General features: G+C 40.0%; 1 protein-coding gene across 2 annotated transcripts; it reads right to left on the bottom strand.

Moving 5' to 3' along the window:
* Window positions 1–452: 452 nt before the first annotated feature.
* On the bottom strand, window positions 453–21,124 carry sgip1b (SH3GL interacting endocytic adaptor 1b). Of its 2 annotated transcripts, XM_044367714.1 has the most exons (23): window positions 20,701–21,124; window positions 14,673–14,736; window positions 14,120–14,168; window positions 13,493–13,549; window positions 13,078–13,135; window positions 12,264–12,439; window positions 12,098–12,109; window positions 11,517–11,528; window positions 10,433–10,457; window positions 10,252–10,315; window positions 9,993–10,063; window positions 9,820–9,894; window positions 9,662–9,730; window positions 8,809–9,570; window positions 7,201–7,322; window positions 6,830–6,980; window positions 6,238–6,349; window positions 5,769–5,924; window positions 5,451–5,583; window positions 5,166–5,368; window positions 4,780–4,844; window positions 4,357–4,521; window positions 453–4,199 (listed from the first exon to the last, which is right to left on the bottom strand). In XM_044367714.1, the coding sequence occupies exons 1-23, from the start codon at window positions 20,708–20,710 to the stop codon at window positions 4,177–4,179; spliced, it is 2,634 nt and encodes an 877-aa protein (XP_044223649.1). In that variant the 5' UTR covers window positions 20,711–21,124; the 3' UTR covers window positions 453–4,176. The 2 variants fall into 2 exon arrangements, with proteins under 2 accessions (XP_044223649.1, XP_044223650.1); XM_044367715.1 differs by lacking the exons at window positions 13,078–13,135; window positions 13,493–13,549; window positions 14,120–14,168; window positions 14,673–14,736; window positions 20,701–21,124 and having other exon boundaries at window positions 11,517–11,560; window positions 12,264–12,433.
* Window positions 21,125–22,662: the final 1,538 nt, after the last annotated feature.

Below are 22,662 nucleotides of genomic sequence, written 5' to 3'. Positions count from 1 at the left end.
GTAAGAAATATAGTTTTATATATACAAAGACTCCTCTCACTGCAGTAATGGACTGTTTATAAATGTAGAAAATGTTGTGTATAGTGTATATAGTATATAGTCTAAATGTAGCAAATATACTGGTATTTCTGCCCTTGCACATTCTGCTGTCTTTTTTGCACATTCACTTGCTCACTTGCTGCTAACTATACCATACATTAAGTGTATGTATTATTTCTATATCTTAATGCTTATTTATATGTTTTTCATATGCTTAATGTGTCTTTAAATCTTTCCTTTTTATATTTCTTTATAATCCCCTAAGCGCCCTCCTCCCTTCCAATTCTTCTTCTCTCTTCTTATATTATCTAATATTGCACAGTCCAGAATGTCATTCCACAATCCTGTATGTGACAAATAAACCTTTGAATCCTTGAATATCTTTGAACAAATGAGAGAGAGATACTTTTCTCATATTTCATTTTCTTTATTACCAAGTAAAACAGGTATTACATTATATTGATTTTTTTTTAATATATTTACTTTCAAAATCTTTGGATGGGAAATTTACATGAAATGTTTGCATATTCTGTGTCTAATACAGTGAAAGAAATACAGCCAAAAAGTTGTAGAAAAAATAAACTTACAGAAACCCTCTGATATTGAGGACTTGTGTATGTTCACAAATAAGGCAAAGAAAAACACAAGCGTTAACAGAAAGTTCGAAGTATTATTCTTAATTAACTCAGAGACCCATGTGTGTGTGTTTTTTTTCTTATTCCTAAAGCCCAACAAGAACTAAATGAAATATTACACCCAAACTGTGAGTCAACACATCAAAACATTCTATAAAATGTGATGTTCAAACACATATCAAACCTTACATGTTGTGACATGAAGCCATGAAATATTTTATGAATGAAATTTAAGGTTTGTTTTGTGTGCAAGTCAAACACAGGAGATAGAAACACCTACAGCAGATTCATGGAGTGGGAATATTAATGAATACATGCCAAATTTATTGACAATGAGTTTCTGAAGGTTTCAACAATAGCAAAACAGAGAGTGGAGGTTTAAGTGAAGGCAAAAAGTCTCCTCTCATAGCACGATTATACAATAACACACGCGTCATGACCTTATTGGAATGGATAAGTTGGTGGTATTGCATTGATAAGACTGGTGATGGACAAATGCAGATTTCATGCGGCACCGTTTGGAGTTATTCATCAACAGTAACACTTTTTTTTTGTACTGTACAAGAAACCCACATGTAAAACAATTGATGAAATGGTGTCGTCACATATAACCTAATGCCTTATGAGTGCTGACATCAATAAACCAAGAGACAATCACAGACACATCCATATGCCCAGAGAAATATTTGAAACATAGCTTTTTATGTACACTTTTTACACTTAAATATTGCTATTAGAAAATGATAAAACATTTATTCAACATGGTGGAAAAGGAAGAAAGTATAACAGCAGGGACATGAACAGTGCTGCCTTCTTAACAGACATTTCTTTTCACTCTGTGATGTCCCCCAATAATTGTTTTCAAGACCTCTATCAAAGATCATGGTCAAAGGAATTGGCCAAGCAGCATTAAAGGCAACTCCTACAATCGTCAGCTCTGGTCCCTCAATATTCCTCCTTAAAGTTAAAGCTCCTTTTCACCACCGTATGGCACTCACATCTGGCTCTGTATGCATCGAACATCTTAAGGCTCTTTCAGACATAAATTCAGTCACAACAGAATAAATTGTTCAACTGAAAGTAGCAGCTTACGACCAATCACACACCACCAAAAATACCACCAAAGTCCACGGTTGTGGGGAATTTGATGTATCTCGGAATTGCACGTGTCCACAGTGGTAATGTTTTGTTCTCCAGCAGGTCAAACTGCTGTAACTGATTTACTGCCAGTATCGGCTTTTTGTTCACATGACCCGTTAATGGCAAAATGCCATCAAAGTAGTGGTAAAGGCTGCATGTATAAAAGTATGGCATTATGTGTGAGCTTCAATCCTGACTGCAGGATGGAACATTTTGAGCACAAGCACATACGTTATATTTTCTAGAGAAATTATTATCACACGGACAATTATTTAATTTGAGCACACAAAAATCTATTCTGTAATAAATTTAGTTGTATGTTTGTTATGTTATTATCCATATAAGCGCACAGTAGTAAGCTCTTTTTGTTACAATTTCAGCCAATCAGAAAACTGGGGTAATTTCTGATCCGCTGTTTTGTTTCCAATCTGATTGTTAGTAGAACTATCAGTTACTAAAAAGACAGGGAAGCACTGGAAGAAACACAGCCACATGCATAATAAATAATATATTAATACAGTTTTTTAACATAATTACATTGTTTTTCTTTATTCTGTGTAATTTAGTTTATATTTAGCTAGGTAGCTACCTAACTTCTGCCAGATAAGCACAAGCTAACTATTGTTATTGGTTATTAACATTAGTATTCATTTGGAGTCCTGTCTTTGTCCACCTGATGAATGGAAGTGCAATATTTACTCTCCTTTTAGCTCTGTTTCTGGTCTTTGCTAACTCCTGAGGGAAATTTCTTGCTCTTTAGCTGCAAAATGCTTCATTATGTTCACCAGCTAGTTGCTAACTAACTATGCTGTTTGTTGCTGGTAAGGTAGTGTACAACCAGTTTATCAGAGCTTTTTTGCCAAAAATATCTGCCCGCTGCAGCTGGAATCAAAGCAATGAGAGTGGTGAGAGTTAGCCAAAACAGTGAAGTTGCGGGTTGTAAAACAGAAACAATGAGCTAAACGACGCTATAAAGCCCTGTAGACTTGAAGGGAGCTGCAGTCTGGTGATAATTCTCTGTGGGTTCATCGCTACAAGCTTTAAACTTAAAGGACCAATGTGTAGGATTTAATGGCATCTAACAGTGAGGTTGGAGATTGCAACCAACCGATAATCCCTCCCCTTCCAAGCGTGTAAGAGAACCTACAGGGGCTGCGAAAAACGCAAACAGGCCTCTCTCAGTCAGTTTACTCATTTTCTCCAATTTAAATTCAGGTTTTTAATTTAGGTGCAGTGTGTAGAATTTAGTGACATCTAGCAGAACGGACTTGGTAGAAATGGAACATAATATTCATAAATATGTTTTAATTAGTGTGGTTGCCCTGAAAATAAGAATCGTGTTTTTGTTACCTTAGAATGAGCCCTTTATATCTACATAGGGAATGGGTCCTCTTCCACCGAGCCTGCTATGTTTCTACAGTAGCCCAGAACGGACAAACCAAACACTGGGTCTAGAGGATATTATGAAGAAAATTGTAAACACGCACATACATTTATTGAGCACCGAGTAGATTTTTGTTTGCTCAAAAGAAATTTTTTTTGATAATAATTTCTCATGTTCTTGCAAAAGATCCCTTCCTCTGCTCAAAATGTCCTGTCATGCATTTAGGATTGAGGCACAAATATAATCCCACATAAAAGCACCTTCAGATTCAGAGTGTTAGTCCGGCGCTGCGGGTCATTTTGAACTGTGAACTGACCAATCACCTTTAATCACAAGACTGATAGAATGGGCTCTGCCATTTCCAAGGCTGTCTACACAGAACAATTAATTCTGCTTAGACAACGATAAAGATCAGTCGCACATGATTGAAAAAAAAATCTGATTTGAGGTGGCAGTGTAAATCAGATATTACCATGTAACCTATAACTTATTGGAATACAACTGAAAAGCAAACCTATATTACATATTGTTTTTTTTACATTTTCCATTCTTTTCCACCTTGTTTAAGATTGTTTCAATATTATATAATCTATTCACATTATCTTTTACAGTGCATTTGCAATGACAACCAGTTAGACAAAAGAAACTGAAATGAATAAGGCTGGATCACTGTATGAATCCACAATTATGTTGAAACAAGAACAAAGAATCAGGGTTTCCCTATATTTTACTCCATGTAAGCCCATAAGTGTTCCAAGTGCACAAAACTAATGATTTGTATTTACTTGCATAAACTCAGCAGCAGTCAGTCTACTGAATATGATGTTATAAAGTCAAATATCATCTGTTTGTTTGTGTGTGTTATGTTATATTATTCTGTTATATCTCAAGTTTCAAATGCACTAAACATGGGATGGATCCGTAGTCTTCACAGTCAAAAGCCATTGATTCTCTTGGTTCCGTTCACAAACAGGTCCACTAATTATCCGCCAAATATTTCCCTGTGAAGCAAAACAGGACGAGTCAGAGAGTCGAGACATTCAGCCTTTCAACAGGTTAGTGTCTGGCTGTGTTTTACTTTAGTGGAACAATTCAAACAGTGATTTAATTTAAAAGTAAGTCACCTGGATGTCACAAACTTCAGATACTAAAACTTACCTGCAGCAAATCTCTTCTTGACCAGCGATAGCCGGTAGCCGGTCCCTACTAGCTGGATGTCACACCCTGACAGAGTGCTCCCCTCACTGGTGAACTGGACTGCCAGCTGGGAAGGTTTACAGGGACCTTCTGTTATCTGGAACCGGCCCAGGAGAGCCCCTACTCCTGCATGACACAGATACAGTACCAATAGTTGAGAGTTTCGTTTTTTGCATGTCTGTTATAGTATGCTACTTAGTTTAATAAGATGTAAATGTTTTTTTTAAAGAAACTAACAAAACACACTTGTGGCCTCAAGGAAAAAGTTGCATACTGTAACACACTGTTTCAGTTTTAAAGTCAAGTGGAAAAAAGGGAGAATGCAATGACTATGATAGTAAATTTGACAGTTAGATTATGAACATGATAAGAATGAGTACTTGCCTCCGTTTTCAGACCTATGAGAGAGGCTGGAAATCTTCCACAGTATCGTCTGCTGCTCTGGATTCCTTCATAAGAAAACAATGCCACATTACAGAAGACATGACATGCATTAAGTCAAGCAAAAGATGGTAAGGAACTGTCCACGCTAATGCAGATGAATTATTATCTTTTTCTAGTGGATAGTTTTACACAATTGCTTCTACAAGATTTTGCCTATATTTTGCTACAACAACATGGTGCAACAACATGAGATCACACACTTAGATTTCCTGATTTAATTTCAAATTTATAGCATTTCAACATCTATTTTGGTGGAAGACGCAGGAGATTGTGCCACACTGGTCTTAGCGCTTCTATAAGAGGGCCTGAATGTAAGGAGTCCTCACCAGGTGGCAGGTGGGATCATGGCCTGGACTCTGGCCATGCCTCCATTCACAGGGACCAGGAAGTGGATGTTGTGTAGTGGCATGGGGGCGGCCATGGCCTCTGTGTTGTATTTGTAGTCTATTCGAAGGTCTGTGTTGTTGGCGTCACCTCGCCAACTCACTGCCAGGTTCAGGGGAGTGGATTGGATTCCCTCGGCTGACACCTGAGACACAAAGAAATAGAGGTTAGTTCGATGGTTGGTTGCACGAATAGATGGATGTATAGATGGATGGAAGGACAGATACCTGATATTTAATCATATCCACGTTGTAGTACGTCGCCTGAGGCTTCTGCTCAGCCACTTTCCTTAGATGGCTCATCAGGTTTGGCATATTTACCCAGAACTCCTTGGTGTCTACACTGTCTGTTGTGGAATCACTAAAGTGATGAGAGGTAAATACTTCATTCAGACAATCTCTAATCATACTGTATATTATGTCCAATTAAATATTAAAAAACAAAGACCGGTAGTTCTTCCAATTCTTTATCAACTGACTTTTATAACTGACACTTTTTGAAGATATTCAGAGACTTATGTTCACATACAGTATGTATTTTCCTACCAGCACAGCAGCTGTGGATTGGGGAGGACCTGCTCCAGTCGGTTGTAGTTGCTGATGCTAAAGGTGAGGATGGGTTGAGTTGGGTGGCTGGCAAAATGCCTGGTTATGCCTGCAGGGAATGACAGCACCATCTCCCCTGTGATCTTCACAACACATCTGAGGCAGAGGGAGAGAAGAGGCAGAAATCAGAGATCTTGCTGAAAAAAAAACATACACTCCCAGAATCTCTTTAGTATCCAAACTTGTAGTACGAAGTTTCTGCAAAGCTGAAAGGAATGTGTTCACTTTATTAGTCTTTAAAAAGAGACTCACTGTATAGATCTCTCCCCTAAACTTTTTTTTTAATGTTATCTTTCCTGTAACTGTCTGTAAACATTATTCCCGGATACAACTTTCTATTTATGACAAAATTATAAATTGTGTAAATTGGTTGGTTGGCATCTGTCCAGAGAAGAAAATATGTGCCTACTTGCTGGGGTCAGCGCCTTTGAAATAGGCATTGATGGTTTCTGTGAAGGCAGCTGCCACTGGCAGAGTGTCCTGGGGTCCCATGGTAAGTGGGCTTGGTCCTCTGGAGCAACCTAAATTAAACACACACACATAAAAGGTACCTTTAAATGAAAAAATAAGTTCTCCTGGGTCATTCCCTATTTGCTCAAATATTCAGCCGGGGAGTTTAGACAAAAACAAGCAATCAGACAAAATCAAAATCGACAGTCTAGTATCCAGGTTGCAGGTGAGGTTGTAGTGAGTAGGACATGGGATGGGATGGGCAGCCATATTCTCACTCAGTGAACAAAAGCGTGGAAAAGACTGCAGGTAAAAAGAGGGCAGGTGCTTTTAGTCCATGCACTGGTGGGCACTACAGAGGCTCAACTCACCTTCAAAAGCTAAATAAAACCTGCCGTGGTCAAACCATACCAGAGGCTGTGAGGCCTCTGAGTGAGCAGAGACATGAGGAGGAGAGAATCATGGAGAGGGACAAGGCTGTGAGGTGAGCACGCAATGATGAGCCGGAGACAACATGGACACAGACTGAGATGTGAGACTAAATAGTGTACCTGTGTTGGACAAGTTGAGATCCCTCCCTAAGGTCGGAGTGGACGCTGCACTCTGCGAGGTAATGGAGGAGATGGAGGAAGAGCTCTCTGCCCGGGCCAGTGGGGCAAAAGGCGGGGGGCTGCCAGACACTGGCGGACTGAACGGCCGAGTCTAGAGACACAAACACACACTTTGATTATAGCGACAACACACACACACAATGAGTTATGAATGTAAAAAAGATTTTTTTAAAAAGAGAGACTCATGCTTTCATGCAGAATTGATTATAAATTAACACATATTTTATTAAAACATCAGAATAAAAAGTCATCAAAGAAGAGAAGGGAAAGAGCGACAGAGTCAGAGAGATGAAAGGACGCTACACACGTACCAGGTCTGTGATTGGTTTCCCTGGGGGCAGCTTTGGTCGCGAGGACGGTCGAGGAGGAGGAGGAGGGGGGACCGGGCTGCCTCGAGACTGTGGCGTGGCAGGACGAGCTGGAGACGAGGGGCCTGCGGCACATACCAGTGTCTGTGGTTAGCACTGCCTTCAGATCACAGCGAGAGAGATTTTTATAACATTAGCTCCAACATTTCTACTCATGTCATTTTCACTGAGCGACTGTGATGACAAGATCACTTGGACTGTTGACCAAAGTTAAATCTGCATGCACTTCAATCAGTGAAGCAATGCTCTGCTGGAAAAGCTGTGATATTTTCCCATATTTCACTTTCACAATGAACTAGACAATGTCACCTCTCAGTAAGTAAAAAGAATAGGATTGGTGTTGGTGGTGTTGTGGGTCTGATTCAACCAAACTTCTTCACTACAGCTGCAGTTTGTTCTTTACCATTTAGTAAAATGTAAACTTGTCCATATGCACTGCAATTAACTGCCTTCAACAGAATATTATTTGATTCTGAAAATAAACACTCAGATGTTTTGGGTCTGTACAGTACAAGAAGGACTCAAAATCACTGAAAATAATGTAAAAGTAAACCTTCAATAAAATGTCATGTAACACACACAGGAAATATTGCTGGGGGTTTTGAATAATGAGGCTGTTACTTCACAATCACACCACTAGATGTCAGTAAATCCCCCATCTATTGAAAACTGGCTAGAAATGAGACAATTAACAGACATTTACAACCTTTCCACTTTTTTCTATTTATGTTAGTTTGAGTTACTGTCCAGACCGCAGCGTCTGTGAATCAGGTGAGTTAAAGTGTAGGAGACTACATACAAAACTAAAGTAGGGGTTTCCTGGGTTGTGTTTCTGTCCACACGTCCAGGCAGCGAACTGTTAAATTGTTCCTAAGATGACCACAGAAATTTTTCCATGTATTTTAGACTAAATAAATTTACAACTTCATAATTAAGACTTTTGTTGTCATTTTTTGACATTACAGATGCAGCTATGATCAATGTCTACAATAGTTTTACTAGGTCACATTTTATTTTAGAAGAAACACCTTTATCACCCTGTGTAGCTGTCATAGCTTTCTAGTAACTAAAATGGTAATAATGAAATTTTCCCTGTATTTGTTTTGTTTATATAACCAATTATATTGCATGGTTACTTGAACCAGCAATTCTTACTTCAAAAGAAGTGCCACAATTTTTTAACTATTATGTAAAACACTTTTAATTCACATAGAGATATTTTGTTTTGTTTTATCTTATCTGCTATTTGCTATCTTGCTATGCAATTTTTTTTTTTTTTGCAGATAATTTACTGATCAACTGCTGTTAAGACCAGCAGCAAACATCAAAACTAACATTGTTTCCTATTGTTGGCGCAGCTTACAATGTAACAGATTGCAAAGAAGACAATTCAAGAATTTGCATGATTTTCAAGTGGTACTGATGGCAGCATCATTCTCACTTTTCCAAACAAACCAAACCAAAGAACACCGGAGAGTTTGGAAAAAAAAACACTGCAAGACACTCTAATGTGGACATTGTAAACATTTAGAGAGAGACCACGGTACTCACTGCTGCCTGAATATGGCCCTGGGGAAGACATAATAGACCTGTAGGTGGTTGGAGGAAGAGGAGGTGGCGTGCCCCTAAAGCTCGGTGTCAGCTCTCTGGGCGAGCCCACGAAGTCTGGGATATCATCTCTCAGGTACGCACCCTCTGGAGTCCTCTTTCCCCCCGTACCACCCAGGACCAGGGGAGAAATGACTCCTGTTCGAGGGGACCTCCGCTCTGCTGGTAGAGGGGGTACAGGGCTGATAGGGGCAGGGGACGAAGCGTACTCTGCAAACTGCAGCACCTCCTCATCAATTGCCTCCTCGTCAAGGCAGAGCGGAGGCGAAACACAGGGAGAGAAGTCAGGGGGCAGGGGAGGGGCTGGTTCATCCGGAGGTGGAGGTCCGAGCAGGATGGAAGGGGGCGAGTCTGGTGGAGTGAAAGGAGGAGGAGACCCGGGAGAAAACGGTGGAGGCGAAGGCGGGGGCTCGTTTGGCGGCGGTCCGGGTGAGAGGCAAGGGGTGGAGGGCGTGGATGAAGGTGTGTCTGGAGCAGGAGAGTCCGGTGGCGGCGGTGGGGCAGGTTCATCGGGCGGTGGAGGTCTGTCATTTGTGAAAGTAACCCATCTGGAAGACACTCCATCCTCAATGGCGTGGGGGCTGTCCATGGGGCCAAACACATCATCCAGGTCAGGGGCCGGGGAGCCTCGGTAGGAGGCGGGGGACAGGACGTTCAGGTAAATGGGGGCAGAACTGCGACCTGCCCTTCCATTGGGTAGATCAGCTGCAAAGAATTTGATGGAGAACTTAGATCACATCTCTCATGGAATCTGACTATCTATAGAACACAGTGCACTTATTAAAGCTAAATTTACCAGTGGACTCCGAAGCGTAGCCATGATGACTTCTCGATGGAATGTTTTTTGGAGGAAGTGGAGGAGGAGCTGCAACACAGATTACATGTCAGTATATATACACTAATGTAATTCCTTGTACAACAAAGATAAAGTGAGGTCCATTCATGTCAACTCACCTCCTGTTGGGAAACTTCTGCTCAAAGGTGATTCAGACGTTGGTCTAGATTCTCCCCACACATCAGTAGGGACCACTGTGATTGGATAATGACAAAGAAACAATCAATGTCACCTCTGCAAACTGTGTCTACCAAATTTATGTGAAGTTCTGTCCTACTGATAAGGTATGTACCATCATATCTGGCATATTTGGTCTCAGAAGGCAGCCCGAAGAAGGTAGGAATGCTCTGTGGTAGCCTGTCACTGCGGAGGGGGACATAAAACAATCAAAAACTTTTACTTTTTAAGTAAGTGCTGCCTGTTGGGGTTGATTTTTGATCCCTGCTCCACCATTATTCAAGGCTAACATAGTGTAGCACAGTTGCAGACATCAACATATAAACTGATGAAGAAGATATGGTTTGTTATTGGCCAGTAATCGAATCGCAGACCTTGGCGTCTCAGGGGCAGGACTTGGTGTAGGAGTGGAGCGTCTGGGTCGAGCGATCTCCTCATCTAGGAATAACATAACAACAAGTCAGCTGTCATTTGAGTAAATGTCAGATAAATACCAGAAAAAAACAGCTTTAATGCAAACTAAGGTTAAATGAAAAGGAATTTCCAAATACTTACAGGACAAGTTCCTTTTCATCTGTCCCTGAAAAACAAACAACCCAAACAAAAGAACAATTGAGGGAACAGATAAGCAGCATAAAAGTATGTGTATACTTGACTCAGACCTTCAATACATCTTAGACATGTCTATCTTAAATTAATTTATTGTTCTACTCAATGTTAAGACATTGTGGATGTTTACACCTCATTTTCAATGTAAAATTTCTAAAACAAGGCAGATTATTTCATTCATATCAAGAAAATTTAACTTTACTCAACATATTTTATTAAACAAGTTAAAGGAGAGGTTCACACATTTTCAAGTTGGTCTTAAAACAACAGTCAGGAGCCAAATGAACAGTGAAACAGGTTCCTACTGTTCATTCTGACCATTAGAGGATCCCGTCATAATGCACTTACAATGTAGGTGATGGGGGCCAAAATTCACAGTCCTTGTTTTTTGCAAAAATGTATTTAAACGTTTATCTGAAGCTTATATGAAGCTTCCACCGTCCAAATTAATCAAGTCAATATCTTTCAAACTTACTGTCTTTTTAGTACCGAATTCTATCTTTTTTGTACCTATCTTTCCACTGCAACTCAACAGGAAAACACTGTCTGAGGAAACAAAGAAGCAATTTTTCACTAAAAAGACTTTGGCATATCCACGTTATTTGACTAACTCAGTCTGCTGAAGCCTCATATTGTCTTCAGATAAACTTTTAAATACATTTCTGTACAAAACGAGGAATGTGAATTTTGTCCCCCCATCACTTACAATGTAAGTGCATTTAGAAGGTATCTTTCAATGGCCAGTATGAACAGGAGGAATGAGCAAGCAAAACCTGTTTATGGAAACCTCACTATTGTTTTAAGACAGACTTGACAAATTGTGAACCTATCCATTAATTTCTATTGGAAATATTCGAAATAATGTGACCCCATTGTCACATTTTTCACTTATTTTAAGAAAAATAAGAATTTGAGATTGGCTTAATGACTGACCAAAGACAATGTAAAACAAGTCAGGCAACAGAGATTAGAATGCTGTGTTTCAGGTTGTCTGCTTTGAAACAGCCAGCAGATGGTGTAAGAAACTTACCGGGCTGCGTCTCTGAGACCAGCAAAAAGGAAGAGAGAACAGACCTGGGTCAGAGAGTGAGTGACAAATCAGTCAAATGGACACCAACTAAAACTGCACACACCACACCTCTTTACTTTCACCACAAAGCCTTAATAATGCAACATGAGCCATAACACCCCTGAGATTAGGAGGACAATACGAGCATCACGCACGACTAACATGCACAGAGGGCTGCGCACTGAATGCAGCAGGTTGCTCAGCATGTAAGCTCCACAAATCAATAGGTTTGGAGCAAGAGTATGTGTGTTATGTTTATGTGCATTATGTAACAAAGACGCTTTGCCAGACAGGTTCAAGTAAAGCTGTAGCTGAACAGAAAATAACAAAAAGAAGTGAGGTTTTTCAAGGTCCAAGAAGGACACAAATAGTGAAGGTGAGAGAGAGACTGCATGCAGAAAAAGAGTGAAGCCATAAAGGCAATTTATAAGTAAACTGTCACAGGAAGGAATGCTTTATCAAGCATTTCTACCAAGTGAATTCATGCCATGCAATATCTGTAGGTGGTGACACCGTGATGAAATGTATGACTTAAGGCTTACCGGACTTCTCTTCTACAAGATGACAGCAGATAAGTAAGAAAAGAAACAAACACAAAGAGAGTGAGAAACAATACAACAGCTATTACAATACATAAAACTGCAGTGTCTCTGTGTTTGTTCTTCACTGTTATGTAGTGGAACCAGAGTGCTGATCAGCAGCGCTTACCAGAGACGGAGATAGTGCCAGGCCTCCCACTGAGGCTTTTAGCTCGTCCATAGATGGAGGGACACATTTGCCGCTGTCCGCCACCAGCGGCTTGATCTTGATTTTGAACTTTTTCTTGGTCTCTTCATCATCCTCTGAATCGCTGGAGGAGAAAAAGTGCTTTCCTCTGGAAGCCGGTGAACACTTTGTCAAGGACAAAGTAGAATAAGTACAATATATAACACAAAACACAGAGGCTAATTCAATCTTCTGCAGTATTTAAAGCTACGGTCCAGATGTGTCCTTACAAAATAAGTACATTTTCTCTCAAATGCACACACAGTATACGTGCACAGCAATACTGCAGCAGAAGAGTGAGACTCTGCTGTGTCCCAGTTAACAATATTACACCTGCTGTAACTGACACTCCTGATCTGTCTCAGCTAAATCCTCCTGCTCAAGGGTAGTCTCCATAGTACCAGCTCTCTATGAATCTAATTCAAACAAATAGCTGCTGACACCTACGGGAGCAAAAAACCTAAAATACCAGTGAACTGTGTGTCAGTGGTTAATGAGAACTGTGGCTCAGTGACAACTAGAAAGCCAGTCCGAATGTAACGTGGCTCTGTCTAGCCGCCTTCCTGCTCCTTTCTTTTTTTTTTTTGCTGCTGCAGGGACACACACGTGTGATGTGGCAGGAGAGGGAGGGACTATCGATTTGGCCTATTTAATGCTGAGAAGCACTCATCCAATGAGTCACTCAGCCAAACAGGTCAATAGTTTTGCAGGCGAGAGTCCCAAGACTGCTGTTGCTGCTCCACAAAAAAAAGGATATCATCGCCCTCGTCACCGGGCCGGAGGCTGAAACCCTCCTCATCCACGTCAGGAGAGGCCTGGCAAAGGGAGAGAAGAAAGGTGACATGTCATTTCTAGTTCATCACACACTGTAACAGAGGCACCGCTAAACTCTTAGCATCACTGTGAGCAGCACACTGCATATAAATGTGGATCACATTTCACAGATGTCTTGCCTGCGACGGTCAGCTTCCTGGCTGAAGCTCCTGCTGACTCACAGAATATGCAGCCATCACTCTATTCGCACCGTTTACTCAGTGATTTTAAACCAAGTGTTACATGGCACAGATATGCAAAGCACACTGAGTACACTTTTATGCCCACAGCTGCAGTGTCTCTGCTTGATCAGAAAGAAAGAGTACACGCAAAGCAAGGAGTAGACAGTGGATACTTACATATCTGTCCCAGTCAATCTCCCCGTAGAAACCATTGGGTGCTCCATTGGCCTTTTTCTATCAAAAAAATGGAGACAAGAAAGAATAGCATCATGAATGTGCAAGAGCAAATTCTTAATTTGCAAAAGCAAATGATGAAAAGAAGAAGAATTATGAATTTTCTTAGAGGAGAGTCTACTAATAGTAACATTGTACACGCCTGGTTAATTGTTTAGATCTGGGAATGTGGTGAAATCGCTACAAATAAGTCAAACAGGTTTTAAACAAACCTCTGGGTTAGACAAACTTATGCGGAAGAGTTAATGAAGGCAACAGACTGACTTTCATGTTCAACGTTGGCCTGCCATACTTGCCATAGTTGTGTGCACACAAGTTTTCTGTACAATGAGGGATTATAACGGACATTTCTGATAGGCTCACTTTCAGTTTACCCTCTAAATAAAGTGGTTTAGATAATCTGGCTAAACTGTCGCCTTGTTTACAACCTGTATGATTGTTTGCTTGTTTCTTGTGTTGTCTGACAATGTCACAGTGTTCCCATATCTCAGTAAATACTTTGGTGATCTGGTGGCCAGTAATTGGTGGTTAGATGCTGAGAAGAACAGAAGAAACATAAAATGTACGTACACTTCCTTTCTTTCCACCACTTCCAGTTCCTTCTTTGTCAGGTGAACTCCTGTGTTTGAAGTGACAGGGACAAGGAAAAGATTATATCACCAGTATGTCTACACTAGTCTATATACGTATGTATAATTTTCTTAATTCAATCTGGGTTCTCAAAACTAGGGCTGGATATCGTTTGAAATTTAATGCCAATACAATATCTGAGTTTTGGTACCCATTCTTACTTTGAAAAAAAAAAGTGTTTTTCTACAAAACCCTTTTTTTATTTAACAAAAGAAAGTCAACATTCTTAATGGTTAAATGCCTGAACAGAAGCAGCTGTACAACAACTTTGTCTAATTAAAAAAAAAGTCTAAAGTTAAAAATTAAGAACTGTCTGATCACAAAACAAGTAAAAAAGAAAAAACAATTAAAAATTCAACATGCAACAGATGTTGGTTAGTAAGTATTAAAAATACTATTCAAAGCACACAAACTGATACATTTTTCAGCTGTAGTCAGAGCTGTATAGTAAGCAGGTTTATTGTGTTACAAGTGTGCGTTTGAGCAAACTCACGTTGTTTCTGTATCCTTGTCTTTCTTTCGTAAGCCCAGGGCTTTCCTGGTTCGGTTTTTCAGTCCTAGCACAGAGAGAAAGATAAAGTGAGAGGGAGGACAAGATCATGAAAAATTAATTTGAAGTTATAGAGCCTAATATAAAGTTAACTGTCTTGTCATTAAAATGCACTTAAAAGCAAATAACAGAAGAGTAACAGGCTGATGTGCAGTAACTTCGGGATGAACATGTCCTCGTGAATACACACAAGAAATACAGTAACCATGATAAGTTCATATAAATTAATGTATCGATTCTGGACACAAACATCCTGCTGTCTGGAGCTGCCACATAAAATGAAGCAGTGCAGACGCAATCCCCTTAAGTGTCCCCTCCCTGACTTTATAAAATGGAAACACAAGCAAAGGTTGATCAATGTGTTCACTTCATTAGTGAGATTCAGGGGGAGAGAGGGGGAGAGATCCACTACAGCAGCCTGTCAGCCAAACTGGACGCCAAGACCCCTGCAGCACTGACAGTTGGCACCACTCAGTGCTGGGATAAGGACGACTGGGAAAACCAACAAAAAGACACAATTCAAAGTGTTCAAAGCCTAAAGGTTTCAACAAAACTGAGCACTGATAGGTGGAATTTTAATGTAATACTTTATTTCTGGATGGTGGTGTCACTGACAGTTTGTAAGACTAATAAACAAACAATGTGCAATGAATAAAAACTAAAAACACGTCACCCATGAAAACTACTGAAATCAGTTGATTAACGTATTAATGGACTCACAGAAAATAAATGTTTATTTTGATAATTATTTTTTCAGTAATTTTTAAAGTAAAAATCCCAAAACTGGTTACAGCTGGTATCATCAGGGGTTTTGGACTGATTATCAGACAGAATATGCAGTATGAAGACAATTTGGGGCTCCAGAAATTTTGGATGGATTAGACTAAATGATAAATCATTTTTTTGAAAAAAAATAGAAAATATTTTAATTAATAATGAAAATAACTGGTACTTTCAGCCCTGGCCATGAAAACTTAACATTTGCTAAATCACACAATAGACTTTATGAGTGTGATGATTTCAAGTTTATTTACAACAGCCGTACTAGCAGTTCTGTGAGACTGTACTAAGGCTCGGTGATGATTTGAGATAAATGCTAACATTAGCATGCTTACAATGGCAATGCTAACATATTGATGTTTAGCAGGTATAATGTGTACTATGTTAACTATCTTAGTTTGGTGTGTTAGCATGCTAACCTTTGCTAATTAGCACTAAACATACCTGAGTCTGATGGGAATGCCATAAACCAAAGTATTTAAAGTCCCCTTCAACTCAAAAATATGTTTTGCTTGTTGTTACTTCACTTGGATGAGGTATGTTCATGTAAGTGTAAGATGTGTTTGTATGAGCCTGATTTGTGACATCACACCTAGTTTGGAAGACAATCATGAGTCCAGTATGCAACTTACACAAGTGTCATTGTTCAATGAGGTGAAGGAGTCGATGTCTTATGTTGAAAAACCATATCAGACAAAAATTATTGATCAGAAGTATTTTCATATGTCTTAAAACATGTCTGTAGTGTAAAATTTTGACTTGATGATGTCACCAGATGAAAAGTCAGAGTATCACTGAAGTTGTTCCAGTTCATCCTGAGGGGAACATGAATGTCTGAACCAAATCTCACAGAAATCCATCCAACAGTTGCTGAGACATTTCAGTGTGGACCAAAATGTTGGGGTGGAACAACCAACCAATCAACTGACTGACTTTGCCATCCACAGAGTCATGCCACTAGCCTCTAAAAACAGAACGTGACTGATGAACAGAAAATGATTTTGATTACTGAAAATAGGTACATGATCATAGATTTCTGTGTGTGTGTGAGTTTGTGAAAGTTGACCAGACAGCAAACTCTCACAAGTTGTTAGAGTTGAATGGATACTCAGTTTTGGTTTGTCTTGCTCCACACATGCACTAAATGCAACGCAGACAAGGACAAGTCAAGGCTCAAACAGGTGAGTTGTTGTTTGTGAGGCCTAATGAGTGAATTAACATTGACAATTCTCTTAGGTCAGAGGTGTGGCAGCATTTTGATTTTACTCAATGTGTATAATGTATATGATAATAACTGATAAAAGACAAACACAAACGCTTTACTCCATCTAAAGTAAAACTAGCAAAATGGCAGATGTCATGAAAATTAGAAAGAAAACAGCCCCACAGACAACTGACATGTTTGCATAACCATGTTTTAGAGGACGAGTGAGCACAGTGGGTTCTTACATCCTCAGAAAAGCAACAAGGACACATGTGATGGACAGTTGGGTGGATGAACATTTTGTACTACTCAGAGGCAGCTCAGTTTGTGTTCTTCTTTGTTTGCCGTCTCTTTTTGTTCCTCGGGGCATGTTTTAAACTGGGACATATGCCCTAAACAGACATCTAGCATTGTTGATAGCTCACTTATTTCCTGACAGACTTCTTTTCAATATAGACTCCTGTACTGATGTTGTGGTGTTTTGATAATCTGTTGACAGAAGGAGAAAATTGAAAAAGCTTACTTGAAAATCTAATTCTCCTCAACATCAAAATAAATACTGAGACATTTGACGTGGTGAATCACCACACTGGACGGGTGCTCAGTACCATTCACTTGGGAAAAAGCTCTCCTGGGTACTGAAGGGCATGTCAGGGCCTGTGATGTATTAGTAGCCAGCTGGGTTGCTCAATAGCAAAGATTATTCCTGCATTGTGGTTCTTCATCAGTGACAACAGCTCTGTACAGTGAGCCTTCTGTCCACCCTTAACCTGCATTCATCTTGTGTGATAAGGAGCAAACGTAAAGAATCAATCCTGACATTGATATGTAACAACCTGCTGAACTATGAAACACACTGAAGCAGCACAAGCAGTCCGGTTGGGTATTTTTTGGTCACGATCACATTGTGCATCAGAGCAGGACTGTTGTTTTTGTAACCCATTTACAAAGTTTGCCTGAGGAGAGCCCTAAGACGCTCATTAAACATAGAGATCTTTGTAATTAATGATATTAGCTGTGAATATAATTGAGTTTGGTTAATTTACAGAAACTTGTGAACGTTTCCTCTAAATCTTAAACCATGACTGCTAGCCATTTTTCAAAGCATAGCATAACCTAACTTTAGCATCATTAATCCACTGGGTCCATATGGTGTTGAGTGCACATTCTCATTATTTTAGAAAAATGCAAAGCTGTTGGTGTTACAGTTGTTTTAATTGACTCCTGTGTACATTTTGAGAGTATTACCTTAATTTCTACGTAGCCATTTAGTCTCAATCCATGTCACTGTGGTAGGAAAATCATCTTGAGACTCTAAACTTGACTAAGGTAGAAAATAAGTGAACATTTTCTTTAGCATTTTTTTCACTTTTTGATCAATGTTCAAATATTTCGAATCTTAGACATTCGAGACCTGAGATCTAGTCATCAAACATCATCTTTCTAAATCAAAATGACCTCATTGAGTTACATCCACACCTGACCTGGACCTACCTGTAATTGAATATATGTTTCAAATAGTATAAATCCAAATAGCGACATCGTTATTATGACATCCAATTTTTTTACTTTGACAAAAAACAAAAAGCTGTCAGGGCTTTCCAGAGGAAATCTAGCAAGTAATGTAAGAGTTGTAGAGTTTTTTCAGTACAAAACTATCCACTCCTGAAGGCCACCACACGGGAGTGAAAGCTCCGAAAGAAATCTAGGAAATGGACCTTGAGCTGAGAATGTTTTTGTCAAAATACTTTTTTTTACAATTTCTAAACCTTCTTACTGTTAGTCTTTCAGGTTTGGTCCTCTTGACTTCCCACAATTATCTGACTGAACCTGCAAGAAAAGCTTTCAAACACTCTCTTCTCTCTCTGTATTGGATGAATGTGTCCCACAATTTTTGCAAAATTCCTACAACAGACAATCGGTCAGTTGTCTGTGTTGGTTGTCAACTGTCAGTTGTACATAGGTGTGAAAATTCTACTCTCCTCATTTTTCACACAGCCTACTTAACAACATCATGCCTCTTTAGCCAGTGATGGAGAGGTTAGCTTGCAGTTGGATTTGCGAGATCACGAGATCACACAATCACGCGATCGCGCAAAAATCCATCTTGTCAGGCTTCACGTTATGCGCTTGTGTCCGAACCACCGGTGCTTCGGACCAATCAGCGTCCTATGAGGATTCTTGCGTAATTTTGTGATCTTGCGAATCCAGCTGCCTCGCAAGGTAAGACGGTGATAGACAGATGGTTCATCCAATCATCTGCCAAATATTTTTATTATTATTATTATTATTTTTTGAAAGTGCCTGTCCTTTTCCAAACAGTTTCCAAGGATAACTTCTCAGATGGTTCTGTGTAACAAACCATCTGACGCGTTAAGGTTAATGGGGAGGCGGTTTGAAAGAAAAAAAGATTAGAGCAGTACAACCAAGGTCAGTACTGAGTAGTCTCTGCAGTCCCTACACTTCAACTCCCTGTTTAACTTCATCTTTTGACTTTTGTACTATATTTTTTTATTTGATAGTACTTGACTATGGTAGCTTCTCAAAAGCATCTGCTAACTAAACTTCTTTGACAGTTGGTAAACAAACAAATAGCACATTATCACCACCTACTGATCTCTCTGATAACTGATAACTCTGGCTTGTACAGTAATTTCACCCTTTTCTGTGATGTCCAGCTTCTTAGATAATGCATTGTACACCATGCATTGTAAAACCTTTTTAAATGTTGCCTGTTTTTGATAACCTTTCTCAAGCAAGTTTCAAGTTTCTGCAAGTTGTTTTTCATACAGTGTCGACATGAACTGCAGCCAGAGGCGGCCTGGAAGGAAGGAAATCAGACTAACATCTTATGCACTGCTCTGGAAAATGGTCAGTATCAGTGTGAAGTATAACGTATGTGATTTGTAGTTGAAACATACAAAACCACCACCGTGGTTTGATGTCATTTAAAAAAAATTTTAACATGCTCATTTCATTCTGAGAAAGATTTCACAGATTATAATCTCTGTTCCCTGTATCCTATTTTTGTCATCATAGAGCTGCTAGACATACATGCTGCATCAACAAGAAGCTTGTTATTGCAGCACAAGCACTGTAGCCACATTTCAGTCTAAATAACATGTTCTGAATGTGACTGACTACACCTGACAGCCTATTCGGTGTAATTAGCAATGCACGTGTGGCTAACAAAGGCTATGATAAACATGTGACATCTGTGTGGAGTGTGGATTTCCTCGAGCTCATGAACTAAGTACAATATCATGGCAGGCTGACTGCAGACCTTTTGCTAATAATAGCCACCTTCCATTACCACATTGGCATTAATGGATGGTAAAGGCCCAGCATCTGTCATGCTGGGTTAGATCTACTACCATAGCTTAATGTATTTTATTTACCTCATTCCAACACTGTGAACCCTTGCTTCAATTTATTTAACAGAGGCATCAGCTGCTGTATGGTTTAAGGATAACTTGTCCTATTGACATGATATAATATGATGCACTGGTAACAACAGCAGCAGAGGTACGAGAGAGTGCAGCTTCCTCCTCTAATACACATTTATAGGACACAGACCAGTATAAAAACCTGAGGACAGAAGTATAATCTGCACATGCACACACGCACACACATGCAAACAGGCACATGTGTAAACACACAACACACGACAGGACGTCAGCAAGTGAAGAATTACACCAGTTCTTCCATTACAAATCCACACCTCACACGCCTTTGCTTTCATCTCACACATCTTCCTATAAATCTGTCATACACAACGTCTCATACACACACACACACACAACCGACACATCATCACGCTGGTCATGGATATAGCTCAGTTGTCCCAGAAGTCCTCACGGCACGACAGAGCACATCACTGGATTCACCAGCTCTAACGGCCCAGCAGGACACAAGAGGGCAAGAGGAGGACGAAGGGGGAAAAAACAGGGGAAATAAGGGAGGAGAAGGAGAGCACAGATGGTTTACCTTGCATCATGATTCCAGATTTTCATCCTATGTTGCCCCTGGTGTGCAGGCGGACAGAAATGGAAAAAAAAAAATCCTGCCGGTCAAAGGATGCCTGGGCAGGGCATAGCTAATTCTGCACAGCTCCCCAGCAAAGCACGATGTTGATTCCCTCCACCCAAGGGCCCAACTCCCAGACACCCGCACAGGGAGGTGGGGTCGGGGGAGAGCTGAGAGGCAGCGGCAGTGGAGGACACAGGCAAGGGGGAGAGAGAGAGACCCGAGAAATGCAGAGCAAATCGGGGGAAGGGGGTCCTCTCTGTGCGCGTTAGGCCCCAGACGCCCAAGCGGCACCGACACACGCCATCTCTGAGAGGGGGGATGCTGAGGAAAGGCAGAGGAGGAAAAAAAAACAGAGCGGTACAGAGAGAGAGAGGCAGAGTGAGGCAGAGAAAGACTGGGAGAGAGAGGGGAGGAGGGAGGGAGTGGGAGGCTCGCTGATGTCACATCTGCACTAAACCAATCCCTGCAACCATGGTCACATGGCTGCTGTCCCCTGATGCCTTAGCACCTCTCGGCTTGCCCTACAGCCAACTGCATACATATTATACAAGGTCTCACATAATATAATGCACTATTTGGCAAAACATTTTCTTACATTTAAATAGAGTGCACCTAAATTTTCACTTTTTAAAAAAAATGAGTTGTAAAATCCTCAAATTTGTATTTGTTAGTAGAGATTTATGTACAACCACAGAAATGTCACTTTTTAAAAATACTTATTTTCTAGGGTACTCTAAACATAACGCTGTTGAGCTAAAGTGTGCGACACACACATCACACACCTACAGACATACGAACAAACATAGGAGGAAAATAAGAGGTCAGGCATAGTTACCGTGTTTTAAGTCCTTGGTTGAATAGATTGAAAAACATCTAATAGACTGAGAAGGAGAATGCCATCATTTTCAGGCATCTACTGAACCATATGATTTTGTCCTTGAATGGGCGACGGATAAAAGCGCTGATAAAAAGGCCTTGGAACTGAAGTCACTGCTATATATGGTAGAGCAAGACCACGCAGTGCTTTGTATACAAACATTAGGATTTTAAATGCAATTCTACAACTAAAAAGGGGACCAGTGGAGTAAAGAAAAAGTGGGGGTAAAACGGTTCCTTTTGTTGATCTTGTTAAAGTCTACGAGTCAAAAGAGACAAACACTTCCTGGTTTGGAGCTCAACAAAGTTGCATTTTCACAACTGAATCTATTTGTTTATCAAATTTAAATGCTTTTCTTTGGGTAGAGAGTTTAACATATAATAACAGGACATTGTGCTCAAGTTTCAAGTGATAAAAGAGGTTGAGTTTAGTTAAAAGGAAATAACTTTTGATTGTTTTATTCAGCTGGAGAAGGTTCTAAGCAATATTTGAAGTCCTAAAGGCAGTTACTGAAATCTATTTGCGTTATTGGACTCAAAAAAAGTCCTGAAAACCTACTATCTCAGGCAGCTTCTTATTATGGTTTTCTACATGAACAAAACATTTTCTATCAGAGGTAGAAATCATTTTAGTTATTTCACATGAGAGACATCTGTATTTGTCTTTTTGTCTGTGATCTTCTAAGGAGTTTGAATTGGGCGGGACTCAGCTGGAAAAAAGTGATGTCATGCACCTCCATGGGCGAATCACGGTTTAGCAACATTTAAACTGTCAATCAAATGTGGTGAAACAACACCGACATAGATTAGAGATTAGAGTATTAACCTCATCTTATTTAGGGACATTAAAGAGAAATACTTGAGATTTGAACTATGCTTTAAAGAGAGATTAAATTGACTGTAAACAAAGTAATGATGGAAAGAGATGGTGTGTTTTTGGGGCACATAGATGGAGAGGAGGGTTGTACTGACAGTCGAGCTCTAGGGTAGCCTGCAGGAAATGGAAGCTGAGGATGAGCACGAATTCCCGGTGGAATTGTGAAG

Source organism: Thunnus albacares, chromosome 12 (genome assembly GCF_914725855.1).
Source record: "Thunnus albacares chromosome 12, fThuAlb1.1, whole genome shotgun sequence".
Classification (NCBI taxonomy): Eukaryota; Metazoa; Chordata; class Actinopteri; order Scombriformes; family Scombridae; genus Thunnus; species Thunnus albacares.
Note: the sequence above shows the minus strand (reverse complement) of the source record. Positions and strands in the feature narration are given on the sequence as shown.